The 15,009-nt window shown below is 39.2% G+C and overlaps 1 protein-coding gene across 1 annotated transcript in view; it reads left to right on the top strand.

Annotated features, from left to right (window-relative positions):
* The first annotated feature begins 393 nt into the window (after positions 1 to 393).
* The window catches only part of yjefn3 (YjeF N-terminal domain containing 3), a 49,245-nt gene continuing 34,629 nt past the window's right edge, over positions 394 to 15,009 (top strand). Inside the window, exon 1 of the mRNA XM_085265094.1 lies at positions 394 to 803. Within this exon, the coding sequence (XP_085121220.1) occupies positions 736 to 803 (68 nt within the window). The 5' untranslated portion in view covers positions 394 to 735. The remainder of the gene's footprint in view (positions 804 to 15,009) is intronic.

The raw sequence follows: 15,009 nt of genomic DNA, 5'->3' as shown, positions 1-15,009 counted from the left end.
TTAATGCCGGAGCTGCAAAAATACTGCTCTGTAGCCACGTTGGCATTAAAGTGTTATTACTTCAGTTAAGGTAATAGATTCAATTTATCTCTCACCACCACGTGAGAGATGGTAGTGTTTGTGATTCACGGAGCAGTCGAGTGTTTCCTCACTCTGGTGCTTGCTCTCGATTCTCCATCAAGGGATCCTTTGGCAACCAGGGAGTATGCATGGACGTCTTTGTGCTTTTGTGAATTTAGGGGAAGTGAGGGAGGCTGTTGCACCGTCGATGACTGAAAAGCTATGATCGTGGCAGCCCGAGCCAATCAGCCAAGGAGCACCATGCCTCCTGATTCTTAATTGGCTGGGTTTCCCGGCAAGCGCAGCTGATACACACAGCCGGCTGGTTTTATCAGAGAACAAGTCGGGGCCACAGTGGGAAGGAGAGAGAGACAGAGGGGAGAGGCAGAGATACAGAGACAAGATTCAGTATGTGTGTGTGTGTGTGTGTGTGTGTGTGTGTGAGTGAGTGTATCTAGCAGCCAGTAATTACCATCCAGCGCCTGAACCAATCAAGAGCCGTAGAGAAAGATACAGAGGGAGGAAGCCCCTTTCGATTCTCAGTCTATTCCCAGGCAAAGAAGTAGTCAGTGTGTCCACTGAATCTGAGTCAGACAGAAGGTACGCAAGTGTTTTCTTTGGAGCGGCACAGCTCATCCCTTCTCATATTTGCCGAGTCCTGCTGGGTGAAAACAGATGGACAAGATGAACCATAGCTCAGCTGAGGCAGAGGCTGAGACCATAGAACCACTGCGCTATCTCAGGTAGGCACCAGCTCTGTTCTGTTGCTCTTTTACTGCTTCGTCTCTGCTTCGAATTCGTGTCTTTTAAATTTCCTTCCACACTGTTTACTGTCATCACTTCAGGAGCACAGTGTGAGAAAGACATACGATAGTGACAGGCAGAATTAGCAAGCAAAGATGGAGTGAAACATCAAAGAGAAGGCATCAATGTATTGATTTGAATCTTAGTTTTTATTAATGTTACAATTTGTTCAGGACAAGCTGCTGAAAGATACTTAGGGAACTAATGAGGGACATCAATTACAGTCACCAACAGTGGAAATTATAGTTAAAGTAATGATTAGGGGGTCCACTCCAGGAAACTTTTATACTGCTTTGCCCGTTGTATATTTTCTTCATTGCTCTTCCAGTCATGCATCAAATCAAATTACTACAGATATAGGCTATTATTTAATTAGAACACCCGCGGTTAATTTAGACCAAGCAAAGCATCTTATTATTCTGTGTCCTTGAGGATAAGATGTGTAATCTTGTAATGCAATTTAAGGTTAGTGTAGTAATGCTGTTCTCTTTGCTACCTTCGTAGCATTATTGTACTATTCTTAGTTAGCGTATTGTCTGTCTTGTCTTAATGTTGGTTTAAAATGGAGCACTGTAACAAAAAATAATTTCCCCCAGGGATCAATAAAGTATTCTGATTCTGATTCTGATTCTGATTCACTTTTACTGGCAAATTGGAGATGGGGGAAAAAATAGTAATACTTACTGTATCATGGGCTTATGCTGTATTTGGGGTTTATAGACATGTGCTCTGCCTCCTTGCCTTTTTTCACATAAGGCACTTTTCATGTAGGCTGCATACAACCATTATAAATCTGGAATCATCTCTAACCCTCCGAAGACTGGAGGACACTTTAGATGTTTAGACATTTGTCTGGATGTTTCTGTTTGTCAATTGTAATATCTGGTCTGAGAGCTACAGCAGTACAGCAGCAATGCTCACTTAAGTTTAAATTAACTCAAATTAAATACTGATAACTGAAATATATGAACTAGTTCTCTATGACAGCCACATTTAACAAGGAGATCCTTTACTTAATCTTCTGAAATAAAGAGTTGGGCTTTCTGGAGGAATTCTAGGCTAGTTTAAATCTTGTATATCAGAGTCAGGCATTCATCTGAAACATTAAACATTAACAGCGGTCAAGCTGTATAAGTCCCTGAGGCAAGATGGACGAGCATCCTTTAAATGGCACAGCCTAACTCACTATTGAGCTGACCATGCCCATCCCCTTTAGAATGTAACTTTTGCTGTCTGCTTCACGCTGAATAGCATGTCATATTGCAAAGTTAATATAATCTCAAAACTGGTTTCTCGAATATGAGTTCAGTGTACTCAAATGGCCTTCACAGTCATCAGGATGTCAACCCAACAGTGCTGGGAAATGGTGGAACAGGAGACTCAGATCATGTGCAGCTGACCAATCTGCAGCAGCTGTGTGATGCTATCATGTAAATTGACTTTGTGTCAGCCACTAAAGAATGGATGAGCAAGAACCTTCTAAAAGCTAGATGAAGATAAGACTGAAATCTTTCTTCCTCACCCCAAAACTAAGGAAAGTCTTGTTTTGCCAAACTGGGACCTTATAAAATGTCCCAGTTTGGCATGTAGGAAACCTCAGTGTTATTTTAGAAGGTGATATAAATTTACAGTCAGTTTAATTGATCATAAATGCCATCACTGAAACTTCACTTAGGCTCGTAGGCATATTGGTTATTTTAATGATCTTTATACTGGCATACAGAGAACTGCCACTGTGAATAACACACCATCCGGAAAGTTGCTGCCATGAAAACAATGAAATTAATATTTTACCTGCTGTTTTAGGTAAACTACAGTGGATAATTTAGACTGGATTTGCCTTGTCCCATCAGTATCCTGGACTCTGTTTTTGATCCTCTAAGAAATTGAGGCTCCTCTAGTTCTTTGCCTCTAAATATTAGATGTGGTGATGTTTTTAATATGTTACGGATAGCTGTTAGTTTAAAGTAAAGAATCTGTGACAATGTTGTTTTTAAAATAAACTCCACTCATTTTGTCCCCAACCTGTTTGTGTACGTTGCATAATTTAACAAGAAACAAACAATTTTCATTATTTCTGTTGTTGTATAGTAAACCACTGTTTATTGCATTGTTTAACTGAAAAAGTGCTATTCAAGCAAAGTCACTTATTTTCAATCATGTAGCCAATTTCATTATTCCCATCCTTATACACTAAAGTGTATATGTGCATACTAATAATCCTATTTTGATCCACTTTATATTCAAAACACCAATCTGTTGTCATTCTGGGATGCAGTGAAACAGCGATAATACTCCCAGAGCAAAACACGCAAATAAAATGTTTTTCCAGAAAACGTTTAAAGTCAAAAGAGTCTGCACAGATAAGAGAAACCCCATGTAAGAAAACATTTTACAGCCCATTTAGCTTTATGTTTTGGTCATTAAGAGCAAGGGTTGTACCCAAATGTAGACAAGTGATTAATTTCAGTTTCTAACAGAATAGCAGTTTTGGACGTCGTTCAGTCATATGACTCAAATTGTTGTGGAGTATATTCTTCCCCTGGAGTTAAATGAGATGAAGCTTACACATCAAAGTCGACTGCTGGGTGTGTGAAAATGGTTGCAAGTATGAGAAAGATATTGTATTAAGCTTTGACAATGAAGAAGAAGAATAGCAAGCAGAAAAAAAGATGATTCTTTTTTTGCTTTGCTTTATTACTTTCTGTAAATGTTTTAATAACTACGGTAACATTTATGTATTTATCTATGTGCTTTAATAACTGTGTAACACTAATGGTATTTTAAGGCATGAACAGGCACACAATACCACTCCCACATGCACAGTCAGAAATGATGGTGCTTATCAAACCCCTTGAAAGACTCTGAACGGTGTTAAATTTTACAGTGTGATGGCAGGATTAGTGATGCGAACGCCTGGATGCTTTCCAGCCCCGCTGTTTTTGTCTCAGGCTAATCTGCTGAAACTGTGTGTGTTCACTCACAAGTGAATGACAATTGCCTTATTCTTCCATCAGTGCACTTAAAATAAGATAATAGAATTGACAAAGCCCTGACAGATGGCGTCTTCATTTTCTTTTTAGAATTTTTAAATAAAAAATATTCCGTGTCCCCCGTTGGATTTTATAATATATGTAGGCACACGGTACCTTCGGATGTCTTCATATTAAAGTTTCTGATGCATGTTTCTTTCACTGTGTACATATTATTTCAAAAAATCAATTTTTTTAAAATGTCTCTAGATACATTACTTTTTCTTTCCTCATGCACTGCCTGCATTTGCATTCTTCTCCCTGTGTGTTGACATCCGAGCAGCTGAGGCTCACAGATTAACTGTCACCCAAGAGGCTTTTTCCCAGTTGTCAACCTCTCAGATCTCTGCAGCTTGACTGGGACTGGCTGGCAGTCAATTAAGGCAGTCAATTAAAGCCCCCATACATACATAACTGGGGTAGCTGATTATAAAGCTGTTCTCATTGTCAGTACACAAGGTGCGACTTTTAAATAACGGCATTTGGCTTGTGTAATTCTAAACAGCATAAAGCTCATTTATTAGCTTCAGCATGTATTTATATGTATGCTTATAGACATATTGCCTGTGTATGCGCCATTCTTCTAATGTATTGCCACAATGAAATGAAGCAGTGATTCATAATTCGTTCTAAAATGACATATTGATTTTGAGTTGGTAACCGATATCAGTTTAAAAGTTGGTAGATGACAAGCTGTTTGTGCAGCAAACCTGCAAATAATCGCTGCCTTAGAAAAATAAAGCTGTTCAGTGATCTGATATAATTATACAGAAACTTTAATGCATTTGCCAGAGGCAAGCAGCAACCCATTTAGTTAACTAACGAAATCCTCAATATGCCACAATCATGCTGTGTTAGTGTGTTAATGGTGGTGACTGCAGAAGTAATAACAAACTACAGAGATACACAGATAATACAATATAGGATGTGTAGCACTAATTCTTAAAAAAAAAAGCATTTTATTTGGATCTCAAATCAACTCAAGTACTTGAGTTGATTTCATGCCCAAGGCAGTGGATAACCTGTCAATGTTGGCAGTAGTTCTGAGCTAGTGATGACTTGGCCTTGGAATCAGCACAGGTGCTTGATGCTGCCGGTAGCCTCTAAAAGTTCAGATGAGTAAATCGCAGAGGGCAAATTTTGGGCTTGTGTGTTGTGCATTCAGGCAAATAATGTCCTCCTGGCAGAAGAAGTGAAAATACCTCAACGCCTGGATGTTTACCAGGCTGTATTTAGTAATTGTGTTCAGTGGAAAATTTTACAAGGCCTTCTCAACATTTGCCAGCACAATATATCCTCATATTTATATAATATGTCCTCTCTCTCAGCTCTAACAGTGATTGTAGTTTTAGTCCCATGCTGGGCCTACTGCACCTGAGGCCTGCAGCCACTCACACAGAGAAATTTTAGACTCGTGGTCTGAGATGTTTTCATGTGTCTCCTGCCAGAACGCTCAGCTATCTGAATTTACCTGCTTTGCCTTCATGTTCTTCATACCTTGACGAAAATTATTATTGAGCTTATTGTTATTCCCTTGGCTTGCCTCCCTCATTTCAGCTCCCCGCCACCAATTCCCACGTTGGCAGCTCCATTTATTTGTGTGACAGCTCCAGCATTTATTTATAGGCTTCATGTAATGATTAGGGCAGAGAGGTTGAGATGCAGAGAGGGAGGATCAGGCGAGAGATGATTTGCCAGAGGGCAATGTTTGGCCATGATTTTTCTCCTCCATTAAAGACAGATTAAGTCCATTCACCATGTTTGAATGAGGAACATCGTGTGTGTGTGTGTGTGTGTGTGTGTGTGTGTGTGTGTGTGTGTGTGTGTGTGTGTGTGTGTGTGTTTGTGGGCGGGGGTTTCAAAGTTTTGTGATCTACTTTTTTAAAAATGTCATTACTTTTCTAGCATACATAGCGCAGTGGTAATTAATGAAGTTCACTGAGTGCTTTTGATAACCCCCCCAATTATTAATGAAATATAACTTTCTTGTTTTTTAAATAGATTTAAGTAAGATTTTCTTGTATTTTTATTTATTAAATCTTAGTTTTTGTGATATTGAGCAATATTTCCCCAGGCTTTCTGAAGGTCTTTAAAATGTTTCTTTGGGAATCTTTCTGTCAGGGTCTTGTACCTGACCTTTTTAAGAGGAATGTTTTATTTTTATGGTCTGTTAAGCCACTTAACACTGACCTATGAATCATTCAGGCATAAAAAAGGCACCTAACCAAGCAATGAACCAGTGATGTGTCTACACATAATAGACTAACAAACAGTTTTAAATGGTATCTTTAGTTACTTTGTTACTAGCAGCCTGTCACAAAAGCAAGCCATTTATTCCCATTTGACAAGAATGAATTCCTATTTTAAGATTTATACTTACAATAGATAAACAGTATCTGAAGGTCATGTCCTTAAGAAATAGGGAAAAAAGCCCAACTAAGACCTCACACAGGGCTCAAGAGATGCATCTAACCCTTCAGTTGATTCATCTACTGTTTACTGAAGGCTCTTCAGAAATAAACTCATTGGAATGTCTTCTTGACATCCACGCTTCCAATGAGTTTATTGGAAGCGTGGATGTCAAGAAGACATTCTGAAGGAAGGTCTTCTTGACATCCACGCTTCCAATAAACTCATTGGAAGCGTGGATGTCAAGAAGACATTCTGAAGGAAGGGAAACAAGGAGAAAAGGCTGAGGCATGCTAAATCACACAAGAACTAGATTAAAAATCAGTGGCAGCAGGTCTGATAAGTGATGAATCCAAATTTGGAATTCCTGGTTCAAATTGTTGTCAGTGTGTATGTAAGAAGTCAGGAGAGGAGGGACATCTGTAAAACATGGCAGAGTCTTTGTCACAGTTTTCTGCTAGTGGTTTTTGGAGATCTTGCCAAAACTGAGGGAATTATGAACACAAATCAAACACGATCAGAATCAGATTCAGCATACAATAGCACACAGAAAGAGTCTGACTGCCTGAATACAAATTTGAAGTTTAAACATTATTAAAACAGTGTGGGATTCTCTTAGGAACAGAACAAAAGGCAGCCAACATCCAAAGAAGAGCTTGGGATGTCCTTCAAGAAGCTTGGAGAACTATTCATGAGGATTATTTAAAGAACTTAGAATAAGTCGAGCAATGTGCAAAAGCCTTGTGACTTTTTCACATTTTCAGCAGCATTCTAGACCCTGATTGGTGACCGGCCAGTCAGCCTCATACCAGTTGCATACCAGCTAACAACAACTTAGCGTGGAGTCACCAAAGTAAGGTGTGCAGAGACGACCAGAAAAACATCATAACAACAAACCTAATCAGACACTTAAATCATTTTAAAGAAGTGAAGAAAAACTAAGCAAACAAAAGTGGCAAAAGCTAAAGCTATCCAAATGCAGCCAGCTACAACTTTAGAGCCTCGGTATGAGCAAAAGATCAAAGCGGTTAGGGGGAAAGTTATGGAGTTGAGTGAAAAAGAGAAAAGGGTAAATGTCTTGTTAACTTGTGAATTTGAATTAATGTTCAAGAAATCTCATGACCCTGCTTTTGTTTGGTGAGGTAAGATATGTTGTTAATCATTTGTACCTCTGTTTAATAGCTAAGCACTTTATTTTCAGTTTTTTCAGTGACAGAAGATCTTGTAACTTACTGGAGTTTACAGAAAATTTTAAGTTTGATCATTTTATTATTAAAATAATGTTTGCATTGAAGAAAGTGATTTTTATTTGTTTGTACTGTCAGTTATAGTTCTGGAAGGAAAACCAGGAAGCTAGCAGGTCACACTAAACAACTTCTAATTAGTACTTAAGAAATTATAGCTGAGGTCTTACCTTTTTCTATTAAAAATAAATAAAAGTTTTTTTACACAGTAGCTATTATTTGGAAGGAGCCACAATCACCCAAAGGCTAAACGGCTAAATAGAAACTAAGAAGGTAAATACAGGGATGTGGTAATTAATTTTTCATGTTGATGAATTCACACCAAACACCACCTCCCTGGTGAGGTTGAGGTCTGTTTCACCTGAGATTTGACAGCTCTTATGTTCATTTCCCTGACCACCTAAAACAAAATAAATACTGTAGATTCAGGTTTAAATCAGTCTCCAGGCAGCAGCCTTTGTTAATCAAGAACACAAGAGAGCCATTTGAGAGAGGCAGAGCTCAGACTCTCATCTCCTCATTATGCCCACACTGTGAATCATGGGATTTCAGTGGATATCAGGGAACACTGGAGAAAAAGCAATATTCCCCACAAAGTGCCCCAATTTATTTAAACAAAAACACACACATACAATGGCAGATGCACCCTCCCGCACAAAACCCAACAATTGCTTTAGCAGTCATCAGTTTGAAGAAAAAAAGAGCAGACACAAAAGCTCAAACACTTACTGCAGATTGAAGTGATGGGGTGGGTTCGGTTCGCTTATGTCCACTCGTGGTTTCTGTGACAAGACATATACTACAAATTATCCTGCAAACTACAGCAGGTGCACATGGTATATGTCTGCATGTGCAGATTCAGAGCGGTAAGACAGACGTTTTTTTGCAAAAACACAAGAAAATCATTCGTGCTTTAAAGTGACGAGATGCAGTATGGTCAAAAAGTGTTAAATATCATAGATCACAGGAGCGACCTTCTTGCAGAAGCTCACACGGATTCTTTTAAAGTGTAAGCTGTGCTTATCACCATCTGCTCACCTCTAAAGGCTGCTAGTTTTGTATTAGCCCAGATAACTGTGATAGAAAGATGTTGGAGTGTAAGCACTGGAGCAAATTTTTATGATTTTCTAAGAGGTTGCTCAATACATCCAGCTGTTAGGAGTTAAACCTTCTTTTCCTACCACTTGTGCTCAGCTCTCCATGTTGCTCGCTGTGAAACAGTGGATTCTTGTACATGCATAACAAGATGCATGTACAAGAATCCACAAGGGTTGGGTTCAGTCATTTCAGGTGTCTCTTAACAGAGACATATTTCATTTATTATTCCTCAGACATTTAATGTAATTTAGAGATTTAGTATTGGATACTTAAAACCTGAAAATTGAAAAACATTTCACTGTGTACGTCAAGGATGCTTGTTTGTGTGCGTGACTTAATGTGTATCAGATCGGTTTGACAAGCACTTTTGTCTCTCTGGTGGCAGAAAACATATTCAGCTATGACATCTGTTGAAAACCTAGATCATCTAGATGCCTTAGGAGCCTTCACCCCTAAATTTTCATCAAATGCTCAAACCTACATAAAGTGCTAACAGACTGCTAAATAGAAAAGGCAACCAATAGCTGCCTGGAAAGCACAATAACACATTTTGCTATAGTAGTTTTGGGCTATGATTTGAATATAGTGCACAGTTTTAATGCTGATTTATAAATTAATTATAAATGTGTTCTCTGTTCTGTGTTTTATTCACATTTAGTTTGAACGACACAGGAAATCATTCCTGCCTGTGGCCATCTCCCTGTACAACGCATCCACTTAACACACTGTTTGCTGCTACAACTACACATGTTTCTTTTCCAACTATTTATTTATAAGTGACTTATGTATGTATGTATGTATATATATGTATATATTGTACCATTCTTAGTTAGCGTATTGTCTGTCTTGTCTTAATGTTGGTTTAAAATGGAGCACTGTAACAAAAAATAATTTCCCCCAGGGATCAATAAAGTATTCTGATTCTGATTCTGATTCTGATTTAAAGAACATACCTACATGGCCTTGCTTAATATTTTTGAGTTTATGACAGTGTGTGTCTTGCATAATCAGTCTTTGTATGGCACATTCAGTTGTTACTTTCATATTTTTGTGATTTAAAAAAAAAAAAAAGGTATAGAAGTACTCACAACTTCCACTGATGACAGGCGCTTTCACTTGACTCAGTGAAACAGAGCACCAGGCTATTATTAGAGACAGGGCATTATTTCATTTGGCAGGTCCACACTGTGCTTCAATTACCTTTGGTTAATTAAACTATTGTGTTGCTTGAATATGAGCTTTTCATATAGTTCAGTAGGCTTAACAGTGTTGCAGGTGAGACGTGCTCTCCCCCTCATTCTCCTTGTACGTCTTCATGTTTTTCCATCTCACTTTAAGTTTTTTTTGATCAGCCCGAATAATATAGCTGTTATTAATCAACATGATTATCTGGCCACTCAGGTTTCCTGCCTATGATGTTGTTTGTTCCCAAGCTCTGAGCAATGCAATTAGTGAGGGAAATGTTATAATGAACAATAGAAATTGACAGACATTGGCCACTTTGTTAGGTACACCTTGCTTACACCTGGTTTTCCTTAGAACTGCTTTAACTACATGCATTTAACAAAATGCTGGAAACATTTCTTGGACATTTTAGTTCTTATTGATATGAGAGTGTCATGCAGTTGCTGGTGAGTCGTGGTCGTCTGCTGCTGTAGCATATCAGAGATGCTCCTCTGTATACCTTGGAGGTCACGAGTCATTATTTGAGTTATTGTTGCTTTTCTGTCAGCTTAAAGTTTGGCCATTCTCCTCTGGCATCAACAAGGGATTTTTTTTCCCTTAGAACCGCAACTCTTCAGACTATTCTTTGTAAACCCCAGGGATGACTGTGTAGGGAAAATCCCAGGAGATCTGCGCTTTTTGAAATACTTGAGCCTATATGGCACCAATGGCCATGGCTCATTCAAAGTCACTTACATCACCTTTCTTCTCTTGCGCTCCAGTTTGAATTTTAGCAGGTCATCTTGACCATGTCTACATGTCCAGAACGCATAGAGCTGCTGGAATGTGATTGGCTGATTATATATTTATATTAATAACTGTTTGAGCAGGTGTACCTATAAAGTGCCTGGTGAGTGTATCAATAAGATCAAGGTTAAAAGAAAAATGTTTTCTTTGAAGGGGCCTTCTATACACTAAATGTAATACTGAAAAAATATTAGCACCAATAGTTTTCATTATATTCTTTAAAAGTTGTCCAATTCCCTTGTCACATTATTTATGGCAAGAAAGAACTCATGAAAATCTGTGTTTTTCTCAAATATGTGATATGTTTATTTGCCTATTCATGCAGACTTCAGTGTGTGCAGACAGGATGCACCATCATTGTTTACCGAGCTACATTTAGAAACTGACAGCCATGAAAAAAAGAGGAAAAAAGAGGCACGGCTTGTGGGTGTGCAATGTTCCTGTTTATTTGTGTAGATGACGGTGGCGTTAGATAAAAGCTTAAAAAATGGTTTAGTGTACGCTGCCTGGCACCTCACTTTTCTGTTTCATTAAGGGAGGGATTTCAACAAGAACACTTGAGCACGCTGCTTTTTTGATAAATACCTTCCAACAATTCAAACCATATCAGCCTCTGATGGAGGCTCACATCCAAGCTATAGGTTTGTGCTTCACTGAATAACAGATTTCAGTCTGCTGAAAAGAAAAAGAGACAATGGCCTCTTTTATTGTGTACTGAATAATCCTTGTTCTGTCATTACTGCCTCATATCCATATTGAGCTATAGTTTTGTTATGTATTATTTTGTATTATTATTGTTAGTATTGATTTTTTGTGGGCTACTATGAGGGATTGATTATTATAACTTCCTTTTCACTTTCTTCTTAAACCCAGACTGAGCTGTGCACACATGCGCTCAAGCGCTTACATTTCAGTGTCCTTAACACATTGTAAATGGCCTGTATTTGTATAGCGCTTTACTAGTCCCTAAGGACCCCAAAGCGCTTTACACATTCAGTCATCCACCCATTCACACACTGGTGATGGCAAGCTACATTGTAGCCACAGCCACCCTGGGGCACACAGAGGCGAGGCTGCTGGACACTGGCGCCACCGAGTCTCAGACCACCACCAGTAGGCAACGGGTGAAGTGTCTTGCCCAAGGACACAACGACAGAGACTGTCAGAGCCGGGGCTCGAACCGACAACCTTCCGATTACAAGGCAAACTCCCAACTCTTGAGCCACAATCGCCCAGGAAAAAGCCATCAAGACCTCATCATGCCCACAGAGGAATGACAGAATTTACATGGAGATTTCTGAAAGTGAAAGATGGTTATCAATCTTTTTTGTGCACATTTTATATCTGTGATACAGGTCTAGATTCTAGAATGCCTGGCTTGTAAATTACAGGGAGTGCAGAATTATTAGGCAAGTTGTATTTTTGAGGAATAATGTTATTATTGAACAACAACCATGTTCTCAATGAACCCAAAAAACTCATTAATATCAAAGCTGAATGTTTTTGGAAGTAGTTTTTAGTTTGTTTTTAGTTTTAGCTATTTTAGGGGGATATCTGTGTGTGCAGGTGACTATTACTGTGCATAATTATTAGGCAACTTAAAAAACAAATATATACCCATTTCAATTATTTATTTTTACCAGTGAAACCAATATAACATCTCCACATTCACAAATATACATTTCTGACATTCAAAAACAAAACAAAAACAAATCAGCGACCAATATAGCCACCTTTCTTTGCAAGGACACTCAAAAGCCTGCCATCCATGGATTCTGTCAGTGTTTTGATCTGTTCACCATCAACATTGCGTGCAGCAGCAACCACAGCCTCCCAGACACTGTTCAGAGAGGTGGACTGTTTTCCCTCCTTGTAAATCTCACATTTGATGATGGACCACAAGTTCTCAATGGGGTTCAGATCAGGTGAACAAGGAGGCCATGTCATTAGTTTTTCTTCTTTTATACCCTTTCTTGCCAGCCACGCTGTGGAGTACTTGGATGCGTGTGATGGAGCATTGTCCTGCATGAAAATCATGTTTTCCTTGAAGGATGCAGACTTCTTCCTGTACCATTGCTTGAAGAAGGTGTCTTCGAGAAACTGGCAGTAGGACTGGGAGTTGAGCTTGACTCCATCCTCAACCCGAAAAGGCCCCACAAGCTCATCTTTGATGATACCAGCCCAAACCAGTACTCCACCTCCACCTTGCTGGCGTCTGAGTCGGACTGGAGCTCTCTGCCCTTTACCAATCCAGCCACGGGCCCATCCATCTGGCCCATCAAGACTCACTCTCATTTCATCAGTCCATAAAACCTTAGAAAAACCAGTCTTGAGATATTTCTTGGCCCAGTCTTGACGTTTCAGCTTGTGTGTCTTGTTCAGTGGTGGTCGTCTTTCAGCCTTTCTTACCTTGGCCATGTCTCTGAGTATTGCACACCTTGTGCTTTTGGGCACTCCAGTGATGTTGCAGCTCTGAAATATGGCCAAACTGGTGGCAAGTGGCATCTTGGCAGCTGCACGCTTGACTTTTCTCAGTTCATGGGCAGTTATTTTGCGCCTTGGTTTTTCCACACGCTTCTTGCGACCCTGTTGACTATTTTGAATAATACGCTTGATTGTTCGATGATCACGCTTCAGAAGCTTTGCAATTTTGAGACTGCTGCATCCCTCTGCAAGATATCTCACTATTTTTGACTTTTCTGAGCCTGTCAAGTCCTTCTTTTGACCCATTTTGCCAAAGGAAAGGAAGTTGCCTAATAATTATGCACACCTGATATAGGGTGTTGATGTCATTAGACCACACCCCTTCTCATTACAGAGATGCACATCACCTAATATGCTTAATTGGTAGTAGGCTTTCGAGCCTATACAGCTTGGAGTAAGACAACATGCATGAAGAGGATGATGTGGACAAAATACTCATTTGCCTAATAATTCTGCACTCCCTGTAATATAAGAGAATAAAATCTCACATGGTGAAGCTGAAACATTGCTACTGCAGCAAGACAACAAACATCATTTATAAAAACTAAACACAGTTTCATCAACAGTTACCGTGTTATGTTAGATTCCACTGCCCTACCTTGTGCAGCCAGTGGCCTAGTGGTCATTTGGCAAAATGCATTAGCCTGCTTGGGATTCTTCCAGATTTAGATTTAGTCTGTCAGGCCAATACAGTTGCAACTGATGATTTTATAACTGGTGACTGTAGCCTCAAATTGTAGCTCCACTTTAGGTATGTTTACGAGGAATTCTTATGAGTTATCTGAGCGAGGACCTTTGCAAAACTCTTGCTTTATTATTTCAGAGCAGTCTGTGACTCACTGTGTGTGTGTAAATGTGTGGATACGTGCTTAAATCAAAGTTGGGATTATCCTGTTCTTCGTAGAAAGTGTTGCTTATCTTGGCAGGACGTGGGGTCGAGGTTACTTTATTTTTACTGGAACCTTGAACTTGGGTTGCCTATTGAAAAGGTTAAAAACTGGTTAAAAATTATTTAAAAATATTTTTGAAAGATCAGCTCAACTCATCAATTACACTGAGGTATCCATCATATGTTCCCCCATTTTCTCCCAATTATCAATTTCAGGACTCTGGGAGGCCTAGAACCTATCCCAGCTGTCATGGTGTAAATTCTTATGAGTTATCGACATGAGGACAGATCTGTTACCCTTAAACCCATGTCTTTGTACTGCTGGAGTAACTGAAGAGAACCCACACAGACATTAGAGAATTCTTGCTGTGAAGCAACGGTGCTTACCACCATACACTGAGGTGTCTGTGTTGTGCATTTGGGTCTTAATCCTGTTTCCCCCACCATTAGGAATAGAGCATGTGACATCTCAGTGACATTAGTTACATGAGTCATGAGGACAAAACACTCTTCTACCATTTACTCAGCAATGTGATGCACTAAAAATAAGAGGTGCACACTCATCATACACTATGCGTTTTATTGTATTTTAACTTTTTTTAAAGTTGTTTTTTTAGCCAATGTAGATCTGAACATTTGAAGTAAATGGAAAAGAAGATTTGCATCTGGATTTCTTCATGTGGAAACTAAAAGATGATACAAGCAGTCTGCGCCTTTGTTGCTGCTGAACATTTCTTGTATTTCCATATTCAAAATTGTCAGTATCCACCTTTCAAAGCTAAGCTTAGTAGGTCTACTTGGACATTTCTATGAATTGGAGAATTTCTATCCAAGTGTGCACCGGACCATATCTCTCCAGTGCCAAGAGGCACTACAGCGAGTCTCCTCCAAGGTGATCATGCATGCAGCATCTCCCAAGGAAGCTGCTGAGTGGAAACTCTTGAGCCACATTTCAACTTCTCTTCAGCAGTGCCTTAAGCTGATAACAACAACAAAAAAGAAATAAATTAAAAAAATC

This window comes from Mchenga conophoros, linkage group LG23, assembly GCF_057382185.1.
Source record: "Mchenga conophoros isolate Kocher_MC1m ecotype Shallow Benthic linkage group LG23, M_conophoros_male_GT1.1, whole genome shotgun sequence".
NCBI classification, from domain to species: Eukaryota; Metazoa; Chordata; class Actinopteri; order Cichliformes; family Cichlidae; genus Mchenga; species Mchenga conophoros.
Note: the sequence above shows the minus strand (reverse complement) of the source record. Positions and strands in the feature narration are given on the sequence as shown.